A 21,560-nucleotide genomic window follows, 5' to 3' on the forward strand; every position below is an offset into this window, starting at 1 on the left:
GAACAGAATGAAAAGTCCAAGGGATCAATGAGCTGCTCATTGCCAAAGGGGTTCAAAGTCTGAATCAAATCTAATTACAAAGGGCTCAAATTTTGTCACAGAGTCTTGATGACCCATTGGGTCCTGTCCATCCAAAACAAACTGATTCTAATAAGATCCTGTGGCAAGCAGTGGGCATGCAGCATGGAGAAGTCTCCATCCTCAAAGAGTAAGACACTCCCCCATACTGCAGGAAGCCATGGGGGCACAGAAGGAAGATATGGGGGAAGGGTAAATTGTGAGGATGGTAGCTGTACAAGCTGATGTTACTGGAACACAAAGGGGAATGGCTCTCTTTATACCTCCCTCCTTCCTGTGACCTCCATGTGCATGTAAGATTGAGTGAAGTGCCACACCCCCTCATCTTTCACAGTGACTTTGTTCCCAGCAGCCGTGGTTCTCTGACTTTGGCCAGATCAGACTCACCTGGGAGAACTCTTTCTGTAATGAGACTGGCTCACCTTTATTAACTCTCCAGGCCATTATGGTGCTTTGCAAACCTCTGCTCTCTGTAATCCAAAGTGTAATTCAGATCCCAGCTTGTCCTCAAATTCTGGGATATGGGGCAGGTTAACTTTTTTATGCCTCTTTCTAACGTGTCTAGCTCTCACCTAACAAACATGCCCCTAGGATCGCCATGCAACAACACAAAGGAAGCACATGGCACAGTGCACAGCCCGCAGCAAGGACTTGAAAACCTATAATGTCTATCCTTGTTTAGATGACTGATCTGTTCAAGGTACCTCTCTGGCCCTTCCTATATCTTGCCAACATTTTGATTGACTGGTAGATTGATTTGAGATAAGCCTTACTGTGTAGCTCAGGATAGCCTTGAACTAACAATGTTCCTGTCAGAGCCTTCCGAGTGCCTCAAATTACAGGTGTGTACCACTCACCCAGGCCCCACATCATTTCTCTTATAAGCTGGCAGCACAAGTGGACCCTTGCCCACTGCATCCTCGGATGCTTCCATTTGTATTCAGTCAGCAAAGCTGCACCACAAGGAAACTCACTGTCCTGGACTCTGGGCTACATTCCATCTCCCACCCCTCCTGAGGCCTGGCCCAGCAAACTGGCCAGCACAGCCTATGTCCTTACTAGACCTCCATAGCTGGTCTAAATACTGATGAGATCTCCGTGAACAGACTACGTGACTTAGCTGGGTAAGGCGGAGGTTCTATAGCCTTATTTCTCCCCCAAGAATAACTATTCTATGCTCTTCTCATCAATGATGTTCTGAATAGCACAAATCTCTGCATGGGTTTCCCCATATGCCACAGGATGCTTGGAACTCGCTGGCTTTTACTACTAAATGCTTCTGTTGCCTCTCATCATTGAAGTAACAAAGTAGCATCTCACACACATATCTGATGACCTCAGACCATGGTGGGCTGTAGGACATTGCTCTAACTTTCATCTCGTCCTCCAGAAATAATGAAGTGTGACTGAAACTATCATTCAGTGATATGGTGTACCTTTTTAACCTCTCTCTTTCCTTCTTCCTTCACTTCCTTTTCTTCCTTCTTTCCTCCTTTTGACAGAGTCTTTTTACATTGTATAGTCTGCTCTCATGATTCTCCTGCCTCAACTTACTCAGGGCTGGGATTACAGGTATATACCACCACCACTGGCATAGCTCTGCCTAAGACAATAAAGAGGAAACTTTTAAAAAGTCTTTAGAAAGTTTAGCCAAAGAGGGAGGCAGTCTTGGAAATAGCTCTGTATTCATAAATACTCATCACATAGAGCTATGATGGGAACTATAGTCTTCCCAGGCCTGTACTGAGCAAGTAGCTAGTAAGTAAGCAGTGCTGGTTCAGCCAAGTATCCCCTTCCAATCCAATTACATTCAGCAAAGATACATTTCTCTGTAACCTGCATCTCCCACCAAGCTGGCCTAAGAAGAGCACTGACTACAAATTGGTTCAATTACCTACCTTCTGTCTTGGGGTAAACCCCAGTAAAAAGATGACTTCCACAAGACCCTGGGGCAAAACTCTAGGTTGAGTCCTGCACATTCTTCATCCGCTCAGCAAGCTTTTATTATGTGTCTGCAATGTACTAGCATCCTTCAAAGCTAAGAACATGCAATAATAATTAGGAGTGGACTTTGTGGTATGCGTGTATGCTCTGGTAGCATTCCCTTGGAGATATCTCTAGACTATGGCACTTATGATGTGTTCTGCCAACTTTAATGCACTGTCACTGGTTGCCTAACAAATGAGTCAGTTTGTTCATGGGTAACATATACCTAGAAGCAGAATCTACCTTATGGGGGTGTCTAAAGAATGAAATAATACATGCAAACCTTAGCATTTCAGTGACTGGCTCAATAGACAAGCTCAATAAATGTCAAATGTTTTTCCTAGTAAGGTAATAAGAGAAAAATCAAGTGGGACTATTATCCAAAAGACTAGGAAAGAAGAGATAAAATATGGTCTGGGTAGTACAGAAGGCATGAACTCTTAGTCTGAGTGACAGAAAGATATTCTTTCAGTTCCCAGGTATCTCAGTCAGATGACCTGGCCGTAAGTACTCACAGTGGACAGATTCCTAAACCTCCTGACTCCAATCCTTCACACTAAAGGGAAGACAACTGATTACCTGGGAAGGCTGGCTGCACTCTTGACCAAGTGTACACAAAGCCCGGATAAAGCAGAAACTGCACAGAGGGACCCTTAGAACTTAATTTAAATCTTGGAGCAAATCTTTTTCTGACCCCGAGCAAAGCATGCAGTGTCTCGGAGCCTCGGGTCCTCCATCTGTAAAATGGTCAGAGCCTAACACATTAGTCCCTTTGTCTCCTTTTTTACCGTGATCCGGAGCCATGTTTGAAGGTCATAATAGGCAGGATCTAAAGACACCTCCAGACCAGAAGCATGAAAATCAAGACACAAAAGAGAGGAGGAGTGGGTGGGGCATCTGGTGTGTGTGGAGAGGTTCTACGTTGTACGTGGGGTGCATACATCTGGACATGAAGGCGAGCAAGACAAGTAAAAGACGTTTACTTGAGTTCAGGTTTTTTAACCTTTGAAAAATCTTCATCTGCAAAACAGAAACCTATTGCAAAGATCCAATGAGGCTGTACAGTGGCTGTTACACACTGCTTATCATGTTATCTGAGTTCTAAAGGCTAGACATGGTGCCCCACCTTTAAAGCAGCCCTATGAGCTAATCGTCCACATCCCCTGACCTATTTTACAGACAGGGAAAGTAGAGCCCACAAAGGTAAATTAATGAGAACAGGTCAGATTGCCTTAGTCGGGTCAAAGGGTCAGGTCAGTTCCAGCATCTGGCTCAGTCTGTGCTCTATGTAGCCCTGGGTGGTCCAGCCTTTCTTAAAGGGTTAGATGGCATCTTAGGTTGTCAGCTACTTAGCTCAGGCTTTGCAGATCACAGGCAGCCCCAGACAGTAGGAGGGAAGTGAGTATAGCTGCTCTTGGGTAAAAACTTTATGAACATTAAAAGCCAAACTCCGCACACTTTTCGTGTTGCTGGTTATTCTTTTGATTGCTTTTAACAACTTCAAAACATCGAGCTTCTTCCTCGATATTTATTTTCCAAACCCACTCTGACCCATGCAATCTTCCCTGCAACACCTAAGCTGCTGCACAGAACATACCTAAAAAAATGGTCCCCAGAGACTCGGGGGTGGATAAACGCTCATTCTTCCCCATCCCCAATCTCCTATCCTGCTCCTCCTGTCAGCCAGACCACGCAGGTGGCACGTGCAGTCCGTACCATAAGAGGTGAGGACGGTGGCAGGTGATCCACAGCTTCCTCAGTTCAGACAGCCCAGGTGGCCCCAAAGGGAGGAGAGACTGGAAATCAAAGGCCAGTATTCGTCAAAGGGTAATTCATTGACATTTGGGGCCTTTGATAAAATGATGATTCTGTCTTAATATCTCTAGGTATGCCCGGAGCCTCTGCTTTTATACTGAGCTCTCAGAAATGTCAGTACTTCCTGTCCTGATGCACAATGGGGCTTCGACAGCATCCCCTTGGTGTCTGCGGGCCTGAGTCACACATGTTAGATGCTGTCTCCTGCCTGCGGGTTCACATCAGCATCCCTCAGCTAGACTGTGAGACTCCCTGGAGACAGGCAATGCTCAGGGCAGATATCTAGGTCCCCTGGCTGACTTACATTGAAGTGGAAAGGCAATGAGGGGCAGAGGTCAAGAATCGCAGAGAATGGAAGCCATAAGCCACAGCATTAGTTCTTTCGGAAACATAGACCACGCCTCTGACCAGGCACTGCAGACTGGAGCCCCTCCTCCTGCGCTTGCCCGAGCTCTGATGGACAGAGCAAGAGGCCTATTTCCTCATTGGGCCTGTGAATAACTAGGGCACATCCACAAGGTCACAGTTATTCATTTAAATTCCAGCTCTAATCAGCAGGCAGAGCCTGAGAAATTATCTGTTCTGAGGGGAGAGGCTGACAGCACCATAAACAGCCCTCGGGCAGCAGTGAGGGCTACCAAGAGATGGGCGTAGAAAGGAGGGCTTTTCCCACTTCTCCCTCTTAGCAGAGAGTTCGTGAACATTCAGAAGTGGGGAGAAAGTTGAAGGCAGCACAGGGATTGGACTGTCCGATCGGACAGGGATCGGACACCCACAAACTGTCCAGGGAGCCCAGTGATAAATCCCAGTGAAAAAAGGTGGATTAAAATACCTGACAGAATTCCTTCCAGAAAATATATGAACTACATATCTTTGGAGGCCTCCGTTTATTAACTGTATTGTCTATATTCCTTGAACAATACACCCCTTAAGCTCGACTATGTCTCAGGACACTCTATAGAATCAGATTGTCCCTTAGGCTTATAGCCACTCCTTCTGTTTAACAGACATGGATTGGGCTCTATATTCTATACACTATGCACAGATACAGTACTATAGACACAAGTAAGACACGATGCTGGTCCACAGGACCACTACGGAAACGTGGGCTTTAGAAGAACAAGAGAGTAGACTCTGATGGAAGGTGAATTCTGAGGTTCTGGTCTCATCACTGGAAAAAGGTATTCACTGAAGCTCCCTGTAAGGTTTCTCATTTGCAGTGATGCCTACCTGGAGGAGCTAACACAAAAGATGCAGGAGAACACTCAGCCATCTCCCCAAGACCTGCACATGGTACCAGAAATGCTTACTGTTGCTTTTACTATTTTTAATCTTTTTATCCTAGCCTAGGGTGAGAGGCTTTAAACTTCCACAGGTTTTCCAGTGGAACTTGCATGCTCCAGAGAATTAGGCCTGTATCCTGGACTCACTGTCAGAGAGTTCTCAGCCCATCTCTGGAACTCTGGGAAAGGTGCTGCTTGCAAGTCCTATCTCAAACTACATTTTACAGCAGGGGTTATTTCTAACCAATGTACTCACCATGTAAAATTCATCAATTAATCAATCATCACATTTATAGTCTTTTAGCGGCCTCTGGGTAAACACTCACATTAGCTTATACAATCCCCAATATGTCTTCCTGAGGGGAAGAGAAAAAAAAAATCAGAGAACCACAAAAGGCTTCAGGTGTCTGAACCACAGGGCTTTTAACTCCAGATAGCCTGGCCAGGAGCTGAGAGATGATAGAAAGCTACCCAGTAACCTCTAGCAGGCCTGACCTGAGCACATGGCCATAACTGAAGGATCTAAACCAAGGATTTTCTTTAGACTTAGAAACCACAAAAAAGAAGGAGAAGGACGAGGAGGAGGAGGAGGAAGAGGAGGAGGAGGAGGAGGAGGAGGAGGAGGAGGAGGAGGAGGAGGAGGAAGAGGAAGAAGAGGAGGAAGAACCCTAAAAGAGCTAGAGGAATGATGGGATTGGTGATCATCCCTAGATACTTCAAGGGCAAAATGAATATCACAAAATTTAGACTAAGGAAAAAACTCCATTTGGTCCTGATATTTAGTAACTGAGTGAGTATAACACTACCACTTAACCTCCCTGGACTTCCACTTAATCTGCAATAAAGTGGGGCTCAGGCCACATACCTCAGAAGGTTATTAAGAAAATATAGTGAGATAATGGTCATTAGATGAAGCTGTGTCAGAGATGGGGGCCATTAACAGTTGCTATTATCTAAAGAAGGAGCAGTCACAGACCTCTACCCCTTTGAATAGATCAAAGGTGGCCTGTGGTCTCCTCTAGCATTCTTTTCCACACAGAAAAGTAACCCTGGGAGAATTAGAAAAAGGGTTCCCCAGGAACACAAGCTGGGGAAGAGAAATGCAGACTGGGCTTCAGCTCCATTCACTCCTCAGCAGGAAGAGCATGTAGGCAGGCACATGTGCCACCCTTGGGAACATCTCTGTCACCAAGCAGGAAGAACAAAGCTAAATGGCACCTTGCAAACCAAGACCTGAGATATTCATTTTACTCCTTGACTTCCTTGGATTAAATACTCTGCTTCCCTTGAAGAGAGGTTTCCCCTGTCCATTCTCTATAAATTAGTGATTTCGCTTCTATAATATACCATTTTCTCCATACCACTTAGCAGTTATCACATGCTAAAATATGAATTAATAGATGCATATAATGTGTGTACATATATGCACATATGCAGTTATGTGTGTGTCCATGTACGTGTCCCCGTTTAGAATAAAAATACATGAAACCACTATTTCCTGTTTGGTTTAATCATCCCATCTCCATTATCTGGTATATATTTGTTGAGTGAATAATTGAACAAAATCTATTTAAATTGAGAGAATGGGTTTAATGTTATATATGCATGTGTGCATGTACATGCAGGTGGGTGTCCAGTTGTATGCATGTCATTTGGGAGCCAGAAGACTGGGCTTGAACTAAGCAAGAAGTCTAACCTGATGGGCGAGCAAGCTCCAGGGATCTGCCAGTCTTTACTTCCCCAGTGCTAAGATTACAACGTACAACCCGCACTGAGATTCTTTGTTTTTAAATATAAAGTCTAGGGATAGAACTCAGGGCCTCATGTTTATACGGCAAGTGAGCTACGACTCCAACCCTAGTGATATTTTTTTTCAGGAAGTGTTGTCTGTACTGTGTTTCAAATAAAGAAAGATGGGCAGAAAAATAAGATCGAAAAACCTTCTCTGTGTTCGGTAAAAACTATATTGTGATCTTACACTGAGCCCATGTATAACAATGATCAGAAGGACCCTACCAAAGTATGAGTGATTATTTTAAATGCTCAAAACAATAAAGGACATACTTATTAGGAGAAGGGGATGGCAGTCAAGAAAAGATCATATTACCTCTAAGCAAAAACAAATGAATGGGCAATTATAACATTAGGAACACTTAGAAGCTCTTCCAGCACTGGGAATATTCAGCGATGAACCTAGCATATACCTTTAAAGTGTCAATTGGTTTTAGACTTCACTTATTACCACATGACTTTTGGCAAGACTATTTAACCCGTCAGACCCTACATTTTATGTACTTTAAATTGTGCAGAGGACTGCCTATCTTACATGTGTGCTCTTGAGGATTAAATATAAGAAGGACTAAGTAAGTGAACATGAAAATATCTAAGATGGTCTCTCTTCTTGTCTGCAATTTACTCTTCTTAACTCAAAAGTCCTTTAGAATAGATCTACATCTGATCCCTAGATTATCTCACATTTCTTCCTATGAATTATTAGCTCCTCTATTATCATGGTCATATATATTCACATACATATATATGCCCAAACACATACAAGGCTTAAAAGTAGATCTCTGGGTGAGCATTCATTTCCAGAGAAATGCACAGTTACCTCAATGATGGGTCCTCTGTATTTCTATTAACAAAATTCAATCAAATACTCTTTTTTGTTTTATTACAGTGAACATGTATTACTTGCATAATTAGATAATAAATAGAATATTATTAACACCATTGTAGAAAATGAAAATAGAAGAAAGAAACCTTCATTTACCCATATAATTTCTGGGTTGAATAGGTCATAGCATCAGCTTTTAACCACAGAAAGCTATAGCTATAAAACAAGGCAAAAGTGTTCACTGCATTGGATCACACCAGCTTTTAAAATATTTCCCCAAAATGTTAATTTTCCACTTCTTTGATTCACATAGAATTCATAAGGAAGCAATCACATAAGCCAGGGAAACACATTCCACTGGTTTGAAAATAGTTCTTCAAAGCCAGCAAAAAAGCCCTTACTTCAAGGCATTTCTTCTTCTAAACCAAAAATCAGTGAAAAATGCAACATACCAAGTTTTTTTTAATCCCTAGGAAAAGGGGTCACTCAGAATCAAGCCATGCACAGTCTAGCAGAAGGCAAATTCCCACAACAGCTGTGCAAACAAAGACTCACCTGGACCTTGACTGACATCTGTGGCAGCAGTTTCAAAGCAAAGGAAGAGAAGAGGAGAGAGAAATGAAGACGAGTGTTAGCAGTGCACCCCCACACAATACCATGTGTTCTTGCATGAGTATGAAGGTCATGCAAGCTCCCACATTTCCACCTTCACCCAAAATCCACCCATGCAAGCCAAGGAGTCAAGCTCCATTTTCACTGTGCATGTTAGCAAGAGAGGTAAAGCCACCATCTGTCCGGAAAGATATCATCCTGGAATCAGATAGGGCTCCAAAGAGCCAAGCAACCTAGAATCCTGTAAGAATATCGGTTAAAATATTCTGGTTGGTTCTGCACACTGACACCCACACAAATCTTCCCCATTCCCAGATACCAAACACTGGACACAAAGTCAAGCGAGGTTTCCCAGCAGAGAGAAAAAGGAATAAACGGCTCCCTTGAGGAAGAAAGAAAACGAGGCATCAGCATTAAGTGCAAGCTGCAGCATTAGTTAGCATGTAGGGCAGAAGGGCAGAAAACGACAAAACATTTACAGTCCCCTGCCACTCCACATTCACAGTGACCATCCTTCATCACAGACAGCTGTGTGTGAATGAGATTGCGTGTGAACCAAACACTCACCATAGAAATTGAAACTCTGCTTCCCAGCACTGATAATTTTTCTGCTTGCTTTTCACCCCATCACTAATGACAAAGATCACCCATGCAACTCACTTTTGTCAACCATAATTGAACACAGAGCCCTGGAAAGGTTGACACATGAATTAAGCCAATGAACTTTTTAATACACACAGAACAGTACACTCCCATCATCTTCATCAACAATGGGATGTCTTCCTCCTCCTCCCTCCCTCAGATGGGAAATAGGATTGTTCTGGGAAACCTAAGTGGAAACAGCCTAAGGCACTGTTAAAAAAAAAAAAAAAACTCAGATAGTTTAGCTGCATTTACTAGAGGTGGAGCAACAGGAGGCTGCTTCGGAAACCACAGATCACCAGGCAGTCATTGGATGGTGGATCTGGAAGACCATAGGCTTCTCTGTTGTTGGTGGTGGTTGTTGTTGTTGTTGTTATGGAGGATAAAGATAGGTGAGACTCTCCCATAACTAGATCATCATGAACCCTCTGTGGCTTTAACCTGCTGCCAGAATAAGACAGATCATGCTCCTCATGCCAATAATGAAACAACAGCAATCAGATTGGTACAGCACATCCTTAGGGCTTTTATCCGAGGGTGATGCCAGAGCTTTTACCAGATTGAGCTGTGCCTTAGCATCTGGGAGTGATATAGTCAGAGGAATAGCTGAGGATTCACCCCGTCAGTGTGTGCCCTGCAATCCTTGGTAGCTATATATGCTCAAAGACATTTCTAAAGAACTCTGAGTCATTCCTTAGACACGCCCCTTTCAGGTTTTCCAATAACTTAGATTTAGGAGTGGAGTGGTGAGAGAGGGAAAGAAAAGAGGTAAAGTAGAAGACGCGGGTAGGAAAAGGATGCTGCCTGAATAACTAAATGGGGCCATTAAGTGTGACTGATGGATTGCCTAGAATAGTGGTCTCATTAAAATACCCCTTAATTAAACAGGATATCTGTGGTGAGAATGTCAACACTGTTGTTCATACATCCTCTTTGAGGGCTCCAAGACCCAGTGAGACAGGATCCCTTGGAACCCCAATGGTCTTTACATGTCGATTAGTTACCCATTTTGGCACTGTGATTACAATCCTAAACTTGGAGATATCCCAGCTTGCCCTGCGGCCTTAGGCCAATCACTAAACGTCTAACTCATCTTCTTTCTGCTATAAAATGGGAACAGAGCCTCCCCCATGGGGGTGTTAGGAGACATAAATGCTTGCAAAGCACTGAGTCCCAGGCAAACTCTGCATAAACGGTAGCCGCTCTGACTGCTATCACTTTGAATCACCACAGACAGATTTGCCAACATTTATTGACCAGATGGTTCACTGGAAACACCAAGAGACCACAGGAAGTAAGCTTTTGACTCAGGTGCAATGCTTCTACTTATGAACTCCAACCCCATCTCCCATTCCTCGCCCGGTCCATCAGTGCAGAAGGGGGAGTCTGGTGTGAACAGAACCAAGGGTCAAAACAAATCCCATGATTACTTCTTCTGTTTTACCCCCCTGTACTTTAACTCAGTGCAGTTGTGGTGAGACACAGAAACTCTTCTCATCACAGAAGGGCAACAATAACATCCTTAAAAGTCCTTTGTGCTGGGCAGGGGCGGAAGAATAATATCTGAGCCCAGTTCCAGCTATAGGAATACAGACACCTCAGGAAGTAATGAGTTACATGGATTTCTAGACTCAGTTCTGTCCCCCACCTCCAAATGAAATGGAAATGGCAGGAGGTGAAGAGAAGAAATACCCCTTGGGACTGGGGGATGGGATGATGTCTAAAGAGAGAGGGTAAGGATGCTTCTGTATTGTCTCTCTTCTGGGGAACCCCCTTCCCCAACTGTAATCCATGTGGTTGGTAAAGATTACCCCTGTTCTAAGAGGACCCCTGTGACTCCACTCCGATTTTAAAAATATGCTATCTTCTGGACCACTAACAGACATATGACCCAGGTTCCAACCAATGAAAGTCTTCCAAGGGAATTTCACTGGAATTATTAGGAAATTACTAGGTCACCATCTTCGTCACCATCTACAGACCGCCTCCATACCTGACTCCATGCTTTCCTTAAGCAACATGGGAGATATCAAGGCCTCTTTGTAGGACAGGAGAGAGTTAACTGACATAGCTCTGCCTTCCACTCACAGGCAACTGCCTCAGCATCCCCGAGACTCAATCTCCTCTTCTATAAACAGAGATCCTCAAGGTATCTATCTTAGCGAGCTGTATCCATGGAAATCCTGTATTCGCATTCAATACATATTAACTAAGTGACAATTATAGGCTAGACCATACTTCCTCCATGGAAGATACAAGCAATGAATGAACAAAACGGGTGAGTCTCTTGGGTTTAAATTGGAAGTATAAATAATACAGGCATACATTTATAATGTGACATGACATAGCGATTACTGTCATGAAGAAAGAAGAAACAAGTTAAGTATTGGCAGGAGTCTCCATGTCAGAAAAGATTACTAAAGAAGCATTTCAAAGGAAATGATGTCATATTTGGACAAATACCTGATGAAGACTGTTTAGGCAATAAAACATCACCTGTAAAGGTGTACACAGGATATGCTCTGTTGGTTCTTTCTACTGATAGGACAACAGTTCTGGGGACCAGAACCCTTAACCTGTCACTTCCCTCCCAGCTCTGCCACTCACATGCATTCCTCAGCAGGTCACAGATGCCCAAGAGGTGCTCAAGGGTAAACAAACCCTGACATAAACACTTCCAGACCTAGTCTGAAGTCAGCTCCCTTGGGACTTCTCCACTCCAACCAGGGGATGCAAAAAAAGAAAAGAAGGGATTTGAAACCCATCACCACCCTTCACCCTCTTTCTTCAGCATCACAACCATAGGAGTCAATCAGGGCATTTTCATCTGGACTCACAGATGCTGATTACATATTCAACAGTGATTTTAGCCACGAGTTCAAAGGAAGCAGGGGAGCTTCTAACTACTGGGGAAAAAATGGTCCCTCCATGTACTACTAGTATGTTTTGATATATGACCCTCTCTGGAGAAGCTCCTTCCCACCTCACCCTTCATTTGCACTAGATCATAATTAGAGCTAAGAGTCCCAGACACATGTGGACACCCACAGCCAAACATTGTATGGAGCTTGGGGACTCTTATGGAAGAGTTGAGGGAAGGATTGCAGGCCCCAAAGGGGACAGGAACTCCATAGGAAGACCAACAGAATCAATTAACCTGGACCCTTGGGGGGCTCTCAGAGACTAAACCACCAATCAAAGAGTATACATGGGCTGGACCTAGGCCTCTCCACACGTGTGTAGCAGATGCACAGGCTGGTCTTCATGTGGGTCCTGAACAATAAGAGCAGGGTCTACCCCAAAAGCTGTTGTCTATATGTGGTATATGTTCTTCTAGCTGGTCTGCCATGGGCTTTAGATGTACCATTTAGTGCTTGCCATATACCTAACAAGAAGGAGCACTATTCATTCCAGTAGGAGAGAATGCACCTAGCCTTGCAATACTGGATGTGCCGGGGTGAAGGGGATACCAAAGGTCTCCCACCTGCTAAAAGGAGAAGGGGAGAGGGAGGAGGAAGGACTGTGAGAGGGATGACTGGAAGTGGGGTAGTGAGCAAGATGTAAAAAAAAGAGGCAAGAGTCCAAAGTTCCCCCAATTTCTTCATTCATGCTACCTCCCATCCCTAGTGGAGGCTTAGGAAGCATGAAGGAGGATGCACAGCCAGACTCCTGAAGGACAGTCCCAGGCAAACCTTAGGGGACACCACCTGGTGAACTCTGCCCGAGTCTGACCTATTTTCTAGGAGAGAAAATAGAATATAGATTTGAATGCAGTGGCACTCTGGAAAACTACAGGCCCAGCAGTGTGAGAAAATAAACCGGCAGGGGGTGGCTGAAAAAGCACTGGTTCCAGTGAGCATGCTGCTTCATCTGGTTGTCAGTGGCCCCTGCTTCTATAATTGGCCCCCACTTTGTCTCCTTCAAATATTGATGCAAGGCTAGGGAGGTGGCTGAAGTGCTTACAGCACAAGGGTGAGGACCCAAGTTCAAATCCCCAGAGCCCATATAAAAAGCCAGGCAAGGGCAGCATGTCTCAGCAATCCCACTGTTCCTAAGGGGAGCCAGAAGGCAGAGACGGGAGAATCCAAGGATGCTCACAGGCCAGATAGCCTGGCATGTGCTGCAGGAAATGACAAGGCCATCCTGCCTCAGATAGGAAGAAAGGTAAGGATGGACTCCAAAGTTGTCCTCTGACCTCCACAAACATGCTCACATATATACACCAATGGGCACACATCACACACACACACACACACAGAGAGAGAGAGAGATACACATTATTTATGTATGTGTTTCATTGGGTCAGTTCTTGTGCCCGAGGATGCTTTCCCATACATGGACCCCAGGTGCTGGCAGAGGAAGCACTGGATACTAGCTTCAGAAATAGGAACAGCCAGACAGGAGCTAGAAACATCTGTGGCTACACCCTAGTCTGATATCCTTGCTGTTTGGCCTCAGAATGGATTTCTGGTAATATATATGAAATGCTTATCTTCTTCCACATGAAGGAAATTAAATTACCAGTTAATATTGACTGGGGGTTTCTATGTGCTAGGTGCTGCACAACAACTATGCTAAGAAGTGGCATCTCTTGTCACCTGCAGTTTACAGCTAAGGGATTTGATGGACAGGAAGTTTAGGGAGCTAAATTACATAGTCCATAGAGGCAAGTCCTAACAACCTGGGCCATTCCACTGATCTCTCTCTCTCTCTCCCTCTCTCTCTCAATCCCTTTCTCTCTTCCTTTTTCTCCCTCCTTCTGTGTGTATGTGTGTGTGTGTGAGATTTACCATGCTGATAATATCACCTCAAAAGAACGATGACTATAAGAAGAAAGTGAAAGTTCATATATATATATATATATATATATATATATATATATATATGTGTGTGTGTGTGTGTGTGTATGTATATACGTATATACACACATATGTGTGTGTGTATGTGTGCATGTGTGTGTGTAATTTTCAGTGTGCTGGGCACTGTGCCATGGGCTTTAGATGTACCATTTAAATGCTTGCCACACACCTAACAGGAAGGAGCACTATTCATTCCATTTTCCAGGTAAGGAAACCGAAACCTAAACAGGATGCACTAACTATATTGTCACTAAGACCTCTCAGACTCAGAATATACCAGATAAGGCCTCATGACTAAATAGCTCAAAATAAGATGGAAAGCAATTGGCCCAGGAAGATACAAGTGAGAGGTAAACTGACTAATTCCCAAACTCCACAAACTCCACAGCGGTCTCTTTCTAAGAGCCATTCTCCAAAAGCAGACCAGCCCGCTGTTACATGTGCCCCATTGTTAAGAAGTGGCCAAGGGACAGAGGGGATAGTTTGATAGGTAAAGTGCTTGAGATGCAAGCTTGAGTAATAGAGTCGGACCCCCAGAACCCATGCAAAAAAGCCAGGCGTGGTAACAGATTACTAGAGCTTGCTGGCCAGTCTATACTAACAGGCCAGCTTCTGGTCCCACTGGGAGACCCTGTCAAACAAAACAAGTTTGAGAAGACCTAAGAAAAAACAACTAGTGTTGACCTCTGGCCTTTAGACACATGTATATACATGCTCATGAATACACATATATACATATATGCATATATGTATATATGTGTATATATGTGTATATGCGTATATGTGTAATGTGTATATATATATATATATACACACACACACACACGCACATGTGCACATGAGTACATACATACACACACACACACACACACACACAAAGTTGACAAGGAAAAGCTGCCTACAGAGCTGTGGACTTTATAGGCTAAGTATTCCCTATCAATGTACAGCAGGGCCTACATAGTGCCGGGGGTAGAGGAGAGAGATATCAGTTGCTAGCTTCCATGTATACTCTTGCTCAGGCCCTCATACATCAGAGCAGACAAATTGTGGCCTTCTATTGAGTATTATATAAAGCCAAATCTCAGGAAGAAAATCAAAACAAAAATTGTACTTCCTCAATGGCCTATCTCAGCCCCTAGACTTCAGAGAGAATAAGTCTAAGGCTGTCCCTTCTCTAAGAACACACATACATGGAAATATTTCTTCTAGCTGAGTCCTAAAGAGATCTTCCAGCAGCAAGGAAGTTCCTGCAAGTTGAGCTTTGTCTGGGCTCCCCAAACAGGAAAGAGTAGACCTCGCGGTTAACTTCATCTCTGACATGAGAGCCCATTTGTCTATTATTGAGTCCCTGGCTCTGATGGTACATGATTTTGTTCTTTAATGATCATAACTCTAGATCTTAAGATAAAGCACTGCGTAGTGCCTGATCGGTGTCAGACAGCCTGAGAAGCAGCAACAGTATGGAGAGCAGGGGGAAAAGCCCCAAAAGTCACCTTTATAGTCTAGGCCACTGCTGTACTCAAGCACCTTTAGGGGCCCTTATGAGCTTGAAGATGCTCTGGTTGGAAGAATGAGAGTCTGACTAAGAGGAGAAGAGACAGTCAACATGTTATGTATACAGAGATCTGCACAGACAGCCTCCTGCTGGTGTCTTGGAGTGTAACTGTAGAGGTAAAATAGTGTATTTGCGGTATGACTTTGCTACTTATTAAAAATAGTTTTGGAAAAGTTCTTAGTTCCAACTTCCTCTTTTACTACATGGGAAGAAAAGCAGCATAGTCAGGTTCCCTGAAACCATCTCTACATTCCTTGGTCGTACAGTAAAAACCACTAACGAAAACCCACTGACCAAAAACTTCATCAGTGGTACATAATACAAAGTAAGAACCAGTTTCATGTATGTTAAAAAAAAAAAAAAACATAAAAAAAGAAGAAGAAAACATATAGGAACACAATAGATGTGGAACATTTTTTTGAGACCTGGGCTTTGTTAGCACAGTAGAGAGATTGTGAACTGCTGAGTAGTTGAGTCACCTGCAAGTGTGAAGGAAATTGCAACATCACATACAGGGTGGGATTACACATCCCACATGTGAGCTAAAGTCACTGGCTCTGGTTTGAGGTGGGCATGTTTGGGGAGCCCAGTTGAAGATTGTTTGCTGAGCTCGGCTCAGCTAACAATACCTAGTACTTCTCCTGAACAAAATCATGTATAATCAGAAGAAAATCACTATGCTCCCAGTGTACCCTAATATATCAATTGCATTGGAACAAATTTGCATTTTTCAAAACAAGCATTATACCAGAACTGACTGTCCCTAATTTATATGACTGTTACAAGGATGGAGTGAGAGGATGCATAGGAAGTGTTCAGTGCAAAGCCAGGCACATAGTAAACATTCAGGAAACACTGATCGAGATTACTACTGTCACTGCCAGCTTGTTGACACATACCTGGTACACTAAAAGTGACACACTGAGCTTCTATTGACCTGTTTAAGCCTTCAAGCAGAAGGCATCTCTAGCAGAATCCCAATTCCTGACCTTAGGCTATGAGGTGTACAGCGATGGCACTCTCCCATCCAATAGGACAAGGCCTTTGGAAACATCCTCATGGCCAGCATACATTGCCAAGGGACAGGCTTCGTATGCCAGTTTCCTAAAGAAAGGAATAGGAGTTGTCTCCCGCAAATTCCAGTATGACCCACCCAAGAGAGGATACATAAGGAACAACAGGAAACCAAGAAAGGTATTGAGCTAAATGAGAAGATACCCATCTGCCATTGGACTTAGAAAAACACATCCTAGGAAAGAAATCCATCAAACTCTACTGTAGATGAACTCCCTGACATAGGCTCCCATCTCCTGCGACACAGAGGGAATAGGTGGCAGCTTCTAGATTCAGATAGACCTGGATGAAAATCCTGATTCTTCCATACATGTTCACTCAGGCATATTCTTGGAACCCTAACTTCCCCATGTACAAGTGGCAACAGCCTCCTTACCTAGAAAGCCTGGTGGAAAGGTCTTAAGAAGCTAATGTGTGCAAAGCACTGAGCAAGGTTCCTTGCACACAGGAAGCACTGGCCCACACTGCTAATCATAATTACTGTGTTACTTCAGCCCACTGATTCCTTGGGGGAGGAGGGATCTGCCTTCTTTCCAAGAATCCCTGGCTCTCTGAAAAGATTCTACATTCTTGGAGTTCATTCCAGTTGCAAGACTGTTTTAGAAGAAGCAGGTGGTCTCCCAGAGTTTCTACAAGACTTTGTGATTGAGTATCCAGAAGAACTGTGGAACAGAAATACATATGCTGGGGCACAGTGGGCCTGGGGTGGAAGGCAGAAAAGGCTCTGGGCTTGAAGTCAAAGACTCTGGTATTTTGTTTTCCTAATGTTCATAAGTTGTGGTAAAAATATATATTACATGAAACCCAACCACCCAACTCAACTGCCTTTCAGGACAAGGAGACAAACTTCAGAAAACTAACATGGATTTTTTCCATGACCTGTGAGTAACTGATGAAAATAACTGATGGGTCATTAAACATTCCACAGCACAGTGTATATTGTAATATTCATGATATCTGCCACAGGGTGTGATCACGGGATCCATATTTCAGAGAAAGAAGACAAGCTGGGGCAAGAAATCAAAATATGAATTGTATAAAAATACAGTACCATGCAAGAAGTGAATATGCATTTCTTGGGGATAGAAAAAAGGTAGGGGGTCTGTGATCCAATAAATTTAGAAGGCATTGAATTTTTAAAATGCAATCAAGTATCTAAAACTTCAGAAAACCTCACCTATAAGAACATACAGTGTTAACACTGTGACATCCAAAAAATATACCGTCCCACTGGCCATATATGGTGTGTATTTTTGGGATACTTGCTCAAATAAAATACCTACTTATCGCAGAGTGAGTTTGAGAAAGGCTGGCTTTGAGGTTTTGAAAATAGCTGTAAGGTTTAAATTTCACCAGAAGCCTTAATCCACACCCTTTCTTTGTTCTCAGGGTGAACTTTGTATCTGGTTCAATTTGAGATAAGGAATACTCACCAACCACTTCCTGTATATCACACACAGACTTGGGCACCAGAGACTCAAAAAGACTACCCTGCATGCAGTTAGCTATAAATCTAACAAACCAAGAAGCCACTTGAACTCCATAGGGTAGCTGTTCAAAGCCATCTATTACTGTACTTAAAGCTAATAGGGGACCTGGGGTTGACAGAGGATGCTTCAAACTCTTCCTTCAGAAACCTGAAAGTGGCCCTTAGAGGAAAGACAGCCACAATTAGTCAGAGAGGAACCTTTTTAAGAACCTGTCACCATAACTGACCACTGGTCAACTGACACCCCCAAGGGTCAGACTCCCTGGGAGACTTATAGTGCAAAGAAATGTGTGAGCTCAAATGCCAATGTGTGTCTGGGCATGATCTTCAGGAGGTAACTTAACTTCTGTAACCCGATCACAGTATCTATTTCAGAGTTTCCCAGCAAGGCAGAAGGGGCTCATACATACAAACTGCCTAACCACCTGGCTGACTCAATAGGCATCCCTTTCCTTTTATTTGATTAATAACACCCGGGAATAGTGTGTTAAGGAAGAAAATGAAAGCACACATGGCCTTTGGATAGAAGGAGTCTGAGGATTGACGAGCAGCATCTACAGTTGGCTTAATAAGGAAGGGGCCACATGCTGCCTCAAGTTAGTGGTCCAGGGAACACTGTCCACAGAGGCCTGGTAGTGAGACAAAAAATTTCTAGTTACTTAAAGAAGCCAAAAAGCAAACAAAAAGTTCTCCCAGGGGGCTCCGTGCTGTTAGCACTTCTGCTTTTCCTTATTAACCTTCCCAGACAGTTTTTTTCTTGCCCTTTTTTTTTTTCTCCTTTTCCTAAAATGAGCAAGGCTGACTCCACCCTCCTTCCTCCCCTACCTGCTTTGTAAGGCAAAGGCTATTGTGGTCCCCTGGCCCTAACAAAGGCTGAAACCTTTGCAGAAAGCCTACTAATCAGTCCCTATCTTATTACAAAGGGATCAGTGGGAGTCCTACAGGCCCTCCCTAAGGGAAGTCAGAGAGCCCAGCAGATACCATACTCTCAAGAAGTAAGAGGAGAAAAATTCCCTAAAAAAAGACTATCACACGCAACCCATGCTTTTTAAAGTTCTTGTCATTATTATTAATCACCAGTGTTTTTATCTTGGAACAGCTGTAGCGCTAAAATTAAAAGTGGTTTAAAAACAATACTACCAAGTGGGCTTTGTTTCAGGGTGAATACAAAATGAACAGAATTTCCAAAGTGGAAGAGCCTCGGGATGTCTCCAATCCATCCTTTTTGTTTCTTGGCTTCTGAGCTCTTTCTTCTGTCTTTGAGGCAAGGTCTTACTCTGCAATGCAGCCTAGCCTCAAATTTTCTGCCATTCCCCTGCCTCAACCTCCAGGATGCAGGGATTATAGGTGGAGCCATCCATCTCGTGCCTGTCTCATCTTTTTGTTTTCAGGTTCACTTCATTGACATATTTCTTGCATATTACCCACGCCCCAGTGGCAGTGGTAATGTGCAAGGGTGGCAGCAGATGAACTAAATAAATATAGGACTTGTTCTCTTAAGGTTTAAAGTTTAACTGCAGAAAGAACCCGCAACAGCCAGACAAACAAGCAATACACAGTAGCTGTGATTATTTCCACAGCATGGTATAGGACAGTGTGAGGCCAAGAGGTGAGGGCACAAACCAAAAAGATATGTGCATGTCTACATATCTGAGCCAGTATTTGGGTCATCAGCATCCCAGATCACTGCTTTTCCCATTGATCCACATCCAGGCTCCAGGGCAATGACCTAGTCTCTGCAAGAAATATATGGTAGGAACAACCAGGAAGAAAAGCCAAGTGGCCAAATCTCTGAGCTTTTAGAGGGAAAGCAGGACAGAGTCAGGAATTACCTCTATTTCTGGACACCTACTAATGCATCTTGGCATAGGACAATGTTTTTAACAGTCCCACAGCGAGTTTCTAAATGCTAGAGGTTGGACAGTTAGGATACACAGGAAGACAGGAAAGCCTCCCTCGCCCTAGAAAGGACTAAGGGTGGAGGATGTGGGGCCTCCCCAATGGGCTGAGGTCTAATCCATCTGCTGTCCAATGCTCTGGAATTAATCAAACAAATCCCTTGATAAATCTGGGGCCACTATTAGACAACACTAATATCCCCCTCAGAGTAATCCAGACAAATACATTCTGAGAGGGGGGAGTCCCCACGACTGGGAAACAGACCTTTCTCATGTTACAGGCCTCCTCATAAAAACACTTGCACTGGCATTGCCCTGACCCCCACACAGATGTCAGTTCCCAACAGTACTGCTGACCTGATGGCTGCAGGCCAGGAGGCTTGAAAGGATGGGAGAGCAAGGCCTGGACTCCCTCCCTTCCCAAACTGCCACTGACCTCATTTTTCACCAGAGGATTTTTTTTCCTTTTTCCATCCTGTTTGTTTGTAAATTATGTCACCCCAGTGCACACAGGGTGTAAGGCAGGTCAGGCTAGAAAGAAGAGAGAAGTCAAGGGGCTTGAAACTCTAGCCCTAGTTTCCAATTCTGAGAGGTCAGTTTGGTAAGAACTGTGCTAGCTTCAAAGAGGAGTTGGAAAGTGAGCAGTAGGAGGAAGGCGTACCCTCAAGATTACCCCAGCTTAGCAACGAACACAAGGAACTATATATTCTGGAGCAGCCTCGAAGCACATGGCCCCCACTTTATATATTATCTGCAGTGGGTTCCTCTGAGTCACCTGTCTCAATAACTAATGCAGAATATTTTGAGTCCTCAAATATGAATGAGACCCTATCAGGAGAAGACTGACTTTCATAGTATAAGAATCAAAAATGTGGCCGGGCAGTGGTGGCACACACCTTTAATCCCAGCACGTGGGAGGCAGAGGCAGGTGGATTTCTGAGTTTGAGGCCAGTCTGGTCTACAGAGTGAGTTCCAGGACAGCTAGGCTTACCCTGAGAAACCCTGTCTCGAAAAACAAACAAACAAACAAAAACAAAACAAAAAGAATCAAAAAATGTGGTTCTGCAAGAACTGACCTGAAAAATACACACACAAACACATATGTATGTATATAGACACATATATACACATATGTATATGCATACACACACATATACATATATACCTATGGTGGGGGGGGAGAGACAAACAAATAGGACTGTCAGCTAAAGAATTGAAAGAATCAAACATTCTTGATCAAATATAGACCAACAAGTTGGAGCTGAGAAAACTGAATGGTGGTTGAAATAATGGGCATAAAAGAACATTCCAGCAGTGCAGGCTATTTTAGATAAAATCTGATAGGCACACACACAAATATCAATAACCCGTCAATAAATCAACTCTTCATGACAGAATACATAGGAAGCAAAACTGGCCTTGCTAGAAATAATTCAGTAAAATAAAAATGAATTAGAATAATAAGAAACAATTTATCTAGGCTTGGAAAAAATACATTTTGTAATTACATGAGACCTACTGTGTTTCAGGAAAAAAAAAAAAACATGGCTCCTTGATAAATGTATTCGAGTCTCAGTCTAATTCTGACTATGCCAGTGTAAAGATAAAGAACTCTCGGGATTAAACTATGCAATCAAAACACCTTGACAAAT

At 43.5% G+C, this 21,560-nt stretch overlaps 1 protein-coding gene across 47 annotated transcripts in view; it reads right to left on the reverse strand.

Annotated features, from left to right (window-relative positions):
• The window catches only part of Nrxn3 (neurexin 3), a 1,548,305-nt gene that overhangs the window by 1,436,055 nt on the left and 90,690 nt on the right, over positions 1-21,560 (reverse strand). For 36 of the 47 annotated variants that reach the window (XR_013106667.1, XR_013106666.1, XR_013106665.1 and 33 more), the window contains exon 3: positions 8,335-8,352. The exons of the other annotated variants lie outside the window; for them this stretch is intronic. Coding sequence is in view for 33 of the 36 variants with exons in the window: in XM_076921540.1 (XP_076777655.1) it covers positions 8,335-8,352 (18 nt within the window). In the remaining 3 variants the exon portion in view is untranslated. The remainder of the gene's footprint in view (positions 1-8,334; positions 8,353-21,560) is intronic. 47 annotated transcript variants of the gene reach the window in all.

The sequence above is a fragment of the Arvicanthis niloticus genome, chromosome 23 (assembly GCF_011762505.2).
Source record: "Arvicanthis niloticus isolate mArvNil1 chromosome 23, mArvNil1.pat.X, whole genome shotgun sequence".
NCBI lineage: Eukaryota > Metazoa > Chordata > Mammalia > Rodentia > Muridae > Arvicanthis > Arvicanthis niloticus.